The sequence below is a fragment of the Mirounga leonina genome, unplaced genomic scaffold (genome assembly GCF_011800145.1).
Source record: "Mirounga leonina isolate KUSES-001 unplaced genomic scaffold, KU_Mleo_1.0 Mir_376, whole genome shotgun sequence".
Taxonomy (NCBI): domain Eukaryota; kingdom Metazoa; phylum Chordata; class Mammalia; order Carnivora; family Phocidae; genus Mirounga; species Mirounga leonina.
In genome coordinates this window covers 8,084,000-8,092,057 of record NW_023270718.1, presented here as the reverse complement: position 1 = coordinate 8,092,057, position 8,058 = coordinate 8,084,000, and the positions used below count along the sequence as shown (strand labels likewise).

The following is an 8,058-nucleotide window of genomic DNA, read 5'->3' as shown; positions in this document are numbered from 1 at the left end:
TGGACTGCGGAGCCAGACAGATGTGAGTTCGGAAGTCATGTCCCCTCATTGCCGGGCTCTGCCAAACAGGTGTTCTCTGGGGCTCCCCCCGGGCCTTGGCTTCCCCATCTGTAGGCTGGAAGGATGACTTCCATCTTATGGCCAGCTGCCCAATGGTGGTGGTGACCCCAGTGGTGAGTGCCCGAAGGGTGACACTCGATGTCCTCCTACGTGACAACGGGGTGAGGGTTAACCGCCCCCCGTGGCCCCCGGCAGGGCGGCCTCTGGTCTCATCCAGTGCCGCCTACGGACTCGGACTCGGCATGCTGTCACATGCAGATCGTGCTGCTGACGGGAGTGGGGGCACAGAGAGCTTTCATCGTTCACCATAGAGCACAGCAGTTAAAACCCCGTGAGTCACCTCCATAAACCCACCAAAAGTTCCCTCCAGGCACCTGACACCTATTTCTTTTCCCTCTGGCTTTCCCCACCTGGCTTCTAAAATTCCTTTTTACCCTGGATGATTTAGCACTGTCGGCAAACACTCACGCCTCGCACCTCAAAATCTGTGCGGTGAACAGGTCTCGTACCTAAGTGACTTTTCAAAATGTTCCCTCGACAGAAACGGATCTCTTCTAGGACGGGGACAAGGGAATTCTATTGCTAGGAAAAGTATAATTTCTCTGTGCCTTTACGGTATGAACATAAATATGTGCTTCTCGGCAGAATTACTTGGGGAGTTTTTTTGAAAACGTGTATTTGATGGCCTCACATCCCACCCTCCAGGCTCCCCAACAAAGATGCTGACTCAGGAGGGCGGAGAAGGGGCCAATTTAATATATATATTATGTTCATGTATTTATAAATTATGATTTATATATAATTATAATTTCATATATAAATATAAAATATTTACACTGTATATGTACATTTTTAAACTTGATATATGTGTATACACGCATATATACAGATATACATATACATATATTATTATATATAATTTTTTAAAATTTCCCTGGGGGCGCCTGGGGGGTCTGAGTGGAGTGTTGGACTCTTGATTTCGGTTGAGGTCATGATTTCGGGATCCTGGGATTGAGCCCCGCATCGGGCTCCCCGCAGAGTGCGGAGTCTACTTGAGATTCTCTCTCTCCTTCTCCCCCTCCCTCCTGCTCTCTCTCTCAAATTAAAAAAAAAGAAATTGTGCGCCTGGGTGGCCCAGTCCTGCCTTCGGCTCAGGTCAGGATCCCAGGGTCCTGGGATCGAGCCCCACATCGGGCTCCCTGCTCGGCGGGAAGCCTGCTTCTCTCTCTCCCACTCCCCCAGCTTGTGTTCCCTCTCTCGCTCTCTGTCAAATATATAAATAAAATCTTAAAAAAAAAAAACAAAAAACAGAAAAAGAAATTTCCCTTGGCAATCATGATCTTCACCTCTAGCTGAGAACCAAGAGGAGGAAGATAACACTAGCTTTGAATGGGTTTAGACCTGGATCGGCCTTTTACTATATTGGTCATGTGACATTGATCAAGTCTTCTTTATGGACTTATTTTCTCACACATACAAGGCGTCGACAACAGTCCCTGCTTAAGGGCTATAGTGCAGATTCCGTGAGATAATATCGTCATGTACTCTGTGCCTGGCACACATTCATTTATTGATCCACTCATTCACGCATTCATCTATTTATAGAATTCATTTATTCGAGCAGTGAGAGAATCTCCTGTATGCCAGGTGCTGGGAAAACGGTGGTAAATGTGGGCAGACACCATTCTGCTCTCATGCTGGAGACGGGGAGTCTGTGTCACCCAGAAGCCCATGGCCAGCCTCACCCACTGTCTGCTGGCTCCCACTATAAGAATTAGTCACAGGAGCGCCTGGGTGGCTCAGTCGTTAAGCGTCTGCCTTGGGCTCAGGTCATGATCCCGGGGTCCTGGGTTCTAGCCCCACAGCAGGCTCCCTGCTCGGCGGGAAGCCTGCTTCTCCTTCTCCCGCTCCCCCTGTTTGTGTTCCCTGTCTCGCTCTGTCTCTCTCTGTCAAATAAATAAATTAAATTAAAAAAAAAAAAAGAATCAGTCACAGCAAAAACAAACACCTGACGTTTATAGACGACCTGTCATGTAGTTCATTAGATCTTCACACCGATACTATGAAGGACGTGATGTTATCATGCTCATTTTTTCAGGGAGGAAACTTGCAGAAGGGAGTGGTTTGCCCAAGGTCCCAGGGCTAGCACAAGGCAGAGCCGAAATTCACACTCAGCCTGTCTGACTCCAGGACCGTGGTCTTTCCACTGCATCACACCATTGCAGGCTTGAACTTTCGTGACAAGAATTTTAGAGTTTGTCATCATGACCACCTTGACGCTAGATTCAGGAATTGAGGACTGGGTCAGTCTTGAGTCTGGAAACATGATAGGAGCAAATGGACTGAGGTGGAAGAGCATAGCAAGAATCCTTTTACCTGTTGAACTCTACACCAGGTGCCAGGTGCCCGGTTTGGCCAGTGAAATGTAAGTCAAAGTATGCTGTCTTCTGAGCAGGAATTGGCTCTTCCTGATAAAATGATAGCACCCTTTCCTACTGACGTCTGCCCTGATCATGGTTGGGATGCTCAAAGCTGTGGCAACCATCTTAGGATGAGGCGTCAAGCATGACGATGGAGGTAGATGCCAGGGATGGAGAGGAATACACAATGGAAAGAGCTGGGGTCCCTGAGAGTGCCGGTGAGCAACTGAGCAGCTAACCCTCAGCTTTGTTATACAGGAAAAATAAAACCTACTTACTTAAATCACAGTGGAATTGACGGGTAAATACCAAATCTAAGTTGTATAAATCATCAAAATTTATGGTGCGCCCAATGAGACAAACCATGAAATACGCTATTTTTGTCATATCTAAAAGCAACCCTATCTGGATAGTGGATGATATTCTTAACCTTAATGTTGGCTTCCTTGACCTTGATCTAAGAAACTTCTCTTGAACCTCTGCCAACTACATTGCTCTCTAGCAAAGTGTCTACAAACGGTGGAAGGATTAGAATGTTCTAGAGCTTCCTTTGCCTACCGGGGGTATTATTTCACACATGCGTTCCCTGATTCCCCAAAAAGGAGACTCAAGGGAAATCCACTCACACAAAACATTCCTGAGAACAGCAGACTTTACTGAAGATTTCGTGGAGGAACAGAGGAGGGATTTATACCACTGAAATGACAGAGATATTTTAATGACAGTTTGCAGAACATCCATCACTGTTAAAAGTGTTTGCAAGAGGGGACGGGGTGGGGGATGGGGTAACTGGGTGATGATGGGCATTAAGGAGGGCACCTGTGGTGATGAGCACTGGGTGTTATACCCAACTGATAATTTACTGAACACTACATCTGAAACTAATGATGTACTATATGCCGGCCAACTGAACATAATAAAAAAATTAAAAAATAGGGCACCTGGGTGGCTCAGTCGTTAAGCATCTGCCTTCGGCTCAGGTCATGATCCCCGGGGTCCCGGGATCGAGCCCCACATCGGGCTCCCTGCTCGGTGGGAAGCCTGCTTCTCCCTCTCCCTCTCCCCCTGCTTGTGTTCCTGCACTCGCTATCTCTCTCTCTGTCAAATAAATTTAAAAATATATTTTAAAAAATTAAAAAATAAATAAAAATAAAGTAAAATAAAAAATAAAGTGTTCGCAGGGGCTCTCATGGGTACCTCGACTTGTTCTAGCCTTTCCTTCTGTCTTTCATTCCCCTTCTCGCCATCGTATGGACACCTGCTCAGCATCTGGATCCCACTCTTCTGGTTACAGAAGTGTCTCCCAACCCCCCAACCCACCTCCCCCTAACTTTCAGGCCACATGGAGCACAGCCTTTGGCACCAGGCTTTGGCTGATCAATCAGAAGCAGGTGGGCATGTGACTGAATCTGGCCAATGAGAGCTGTGGGAAAGCGGGGCTCCCCTTCCGGGACACAGCGGGCAGAATCTTACCTGGCAGGTGTTGCTCAGTGAGCTGACATGGGATGCGGAGATCTGTAGGCAACGAAACAAATGCAGAAGAAAGCAGAGCAAAGAGCTTCCCCATGGCTAGGTTGTCTACCTAGGTCAGCTGTGCCCCTAGCAAGGACTGTCCCTGGACTTAACTTTTTTTTTTTTTTAAGATTTTATTTATTTATTTGAGAGAGAGAGAATGAGAGAGAGAGAACACATGAGAGGGGATAGGGTCAGAGGACGAAGCAGACTCCCTGCCGAGCAGGGAGCCCAATGCGGGACTCATCCAGGGACTCCAGGATCATGACCTGAGCCGAAGGCAGTCGCTTAACCAACTGAGCCACCCAGGCGCCCCAACTTTTTTTTTTTAAGATTTTATTTATTTATTTGAGAGAGAGAGAATGAGAGACAGCATGAGAGGGAGGAGGGTCAGAGGGAGAAGCAGACTCCCTGCCGAGCGGGGAGCCTAATGCGGGACTCGATCCAGGGACTCCAGGATCATGACCTGAGCCGAAGGCAGACCCTTAACGACTGAGCCACCCAGGTGCCCCCAGAATCCTTATTTTAATAAGATCCCCAGCTGATTCATGTACAATTGAGGCTTGAGAAGCACTGGGCTCATGATTTTGAGATCGTACCCAGCAGTGATCACTAATCCCAATCCCACTCTTTAAATAACCTCCTCCGAAGCTATGGTCTTTGTGTATTGTGAGTGCTGCTGTATTCTGAGTCCAGAAAGCATTTACTGGCTCTCATAGTCCCTCCCCTCCCCTTTGAGCATAGCTGTCCCGTCCCTGCCTCTAACAGCAAATGCGGCTGGACGGGTAGCCTCATGGAGGACACAGTAGTTAGTGAAAGTAGGAAAAGTAGGTCACATTTGAGGGTCAGATCCCAATACTTCACCTCTGAGATTCCCATTTTACATAGGTTATGTAAAGACTTGTCCTGCGTCCTATTTCTTCATTCCTTGGCTGAGCCTTCAGAGGTTTGGAGTGAAGGTAAGGTGACTCTTCCAGGGGCACACTCCTAATGAGGTGGTGGGGTACAGGGTGGGGGAGAGAGACACATGCGGGGATCTCCACGTTGCACTGCTGTCCCCAGAAAGTCAGGAGCAGGAACTCCCCCAAATGCTGTCTTCACGTTGTTGGCATGCGCAGAAGCACTCACCGACTCCCTGCTACCTATGGGAGCCACTCACATTTATGAGTCCTGGTGGAAAAACATTCCTAATCCCCTGTCTCCTGTTTCAGGTCGATCATTTTATCTTCCTAAGCAATCCAGACCAATAATAAGAATATAAAAATCCCTTCACAACTTTCCACCAGAGTTCCCCACCCCCATCAAGCATTCCACAATTTTCATATGCAAGTGAGGAAGGTATTATCATCTCACAGAAAGCCTTCCCCACTTTCTCTATCCCCTTCCCCCCATTTTTCTCTGCTTTCCTTTTCGCACGCAGGATGATCTAGCCTGCACTGCCCATAGGCTGGACATAGCTTTAAGGTCTCTTTTTCATTCCAAGTAGTTTAACAAAATACATATATTTTTTCTTCAAATACTGTGCCCTCCCTTAGGTGATGTCTCCACCTTGGGTCACATAAAATGTTATATGTATGTGTGATTCATTCATTATATATCTCATCAAACACAACGGGGCATTTACAGCATTTCCGGTGCTGGTCTAGTCGTCAGGAAGAGAATGGCAATCAAAACTGTTGGGGCTGAATTGGACCCCCTTCCCAGGGCAACTGATACCTTAACTCCTAACACTGTTCATTGGTTTTACCTGTTTTTGAATTTCATACAAATGTAATTATATAGAACACACTTCTTAATATCTGCCTTCTGTTGTTTAACATTATGCCCATAGGATCCATCCATATTATTTCTTGTAGTTGTAGTTTGTTTCTCCTTATTGTTTAAGGCACTGAAATTAGGATCCCTAGTTTCAGCCCAAGGCATCCTAAGTGAAGCACTGCTGCTTTGACCGCCCTCCCAAAATCATTAAATCCCTATGCCAGTCAGTCTTGGCTGAGGTACGCCGCAGTAAGGAACAAGCCCTTCCTCTTCATGACCTACATCAACATGTTTCCCCACAAGTTCACTGTGAGTCTGTTAGCCCTGGTTACATCTACGTTCTTTTCATTTCTGGTCGAGCACAGACAAAAGAGTCTGTATCAGTTTTTCATGCTGCTGTAACAAATCCCCACTACACACATCCACTATTTTACAGTTTGGGAGGTCAGAAGTTCGAAAGGCAGCTAAAATCAGGGTGTCAGGGGCGCCTGGGTGGCTCAGACGGTTAAGCGTCTGCCTTCGGCTCAGGTCATGATCCCAGAGTCCTGGGATCGAGTCCCGCATTGGGCTCCCTGCTCCTTGGGAGCCTGCTTCTCCCTCTGCTTCTCTCTCTCTCTCTCTGTCTCTCATGAATAAATAAATAAAATCTTAAAAAATAAAAATAAAATCAGGGTGTCAGCAGGCTGTTCCTCTGGAGGTTCCAGATGAGAATCCATTTCTTGCCTTTTCCAGCCAGATATCAGTCATATCACTCCTTCCTCTGCTTCCATCTCTCTTGCCTCTGACTCTGGTCCTCTTTGTGATGACACCAAGCCCACCGGGACAATTCACGGCGATGTCCCTGTCTCAAGAGCCTTACATTTAATCACGTCTGCAAAGCAGCCCCTTCTGCTACCTAAGGTAGCATTTCAGAGATTCGGGGATTGGAACACAGACATCTTTGGGGGACCATTACCCTACCATACAGTGGTAGGTATATGGCAGTGTTGGGGCCAAGAAAAGAGAAAACAGCAGGCCCCTGCAAGTTAAGGTTCTTCATGCTTCTACCTGGAAGGGGGGTTTGCTCACATTTGCCCGCATTTCACGTCCCTCTGGCTCAGGGGCCATCTGCCATTGCAGGTTCCCTGTCCAAGTCCGATACCAGCAGAGAGGATCCCGCGAGGAGGGGCGGTAGCTCGTTTGATCATAACCCGAAGGACCACAGGCACAGGAGCGCCAAGAGAAACAGCGGGAAGGATCAAGGAAGGAGTAGGGCTCTTGGCCAAGGGACCCGGGAAGAGGGGAGCAGAAGTGAAAGCCTTTCTCGCGGTGGAATGGCTCCTGGGATTTCCTAATCTGACCAAGTTCCTCTTCTTGGAAGGGAACCCCACTGGTGCGTCGTGGGGCAGGGCAGGCGTCCCCTGCGGGTGGCGGGGGGGGGGGGGGGGGGGGCTCTATTTCAACACTAGGACTTGGCTCTCTCGCTCCTGCAGCCCGGCCTGAGGAGCGGCAGACGGTGGGCGTGCTGGCATCGCTCACGCTGGGCTCCGGCTTCTGCCCTTCGCGGGGCACGACACCCCCATGCCCCGAGCCCCGGTCAGCGACGGCCTCTGTCGCCTCTCGGCCTACCTGGAAGAACTGGAGGCCGTGGAGCTGAAGAAATGCAAGCTGTACCTGGGCACCGAGGTGGAGGCGGGCAGGATCCCCTGGGGGCGGCTGGAGGCGGCCGGGCCGCTTGACACGCGCAGCTGCTGGTGGTGCACTGCGGGCCGGACGCCGCCTGGCCGCTGGCGCTGGGCCTCTTCCAGCGCATCAACCGACGGGACCTGTGGGAGAGAGGACAGAGGGAGGACCCGGTGAGGGGTAAGGACGCCGCAGGCCCCGCCGGGGGCCCTTCCGCCAGCGACAGTCGCCGCGCGCACGAGACCCGGCTCTCGCTTCTGCCCTTGGCCTTGCTCGCGCTGCGTTCTGCCCGCGACGCCCTCGCTCTGCCCGGAAAACCCCTGCTTCGCCATCAGAACCCAGGAGGCACTATCTCGTGCGCGGGTTCTTTCCTCCCCCCACCCCCCCGGGCCTGCCCCTGGCCCTCAACCACCCCGGCTGGCTTCTGCAGCGCCCGGATTTCTCTTACTGTATCTCCTGTCCTATGAGATAATCCGGGTGCTGCCAACACCCACTCCCTCCCATAACACGCGTCCGTGCTTTCCACGGTGCACAAGGACGCGCGCTCCGCGCTTTCCACGGCGCACAAGGACGCGCTCCGTGCTTTCCACGGTGCACAAGGACGCGCGCTCCGCTTTCCACGGTGCACAGGGACGCGCGCTCCGCG

The 8,058-nt window shown here is 50.2% G+C and overlaps 1 protein-coding gene across 1 annotated transcript in view; it reads left to right on the top strand.

Annotated features, from left to right (window-relative positions):
• Positions 1 to 7,310: 7,310 nt before the first annotated feature.
• The window catches only part of NLRP12 (NLR family pyrin domain containing 12), a 30,784-nt gene continuing 30,036 nt past the window's right edge, over positions 7,311 to 8,058 (top strand). Inside the window, 2 exon segments of the mRNA XM_034986512.1 lie at positions 7,311 to 7,467; positions 7,470 to 7,592. Coding sequence (XP_034842403.1) covers positions 7,311 to 7,467; positions 7,470 to 7,592 — 280 coding nt within the window.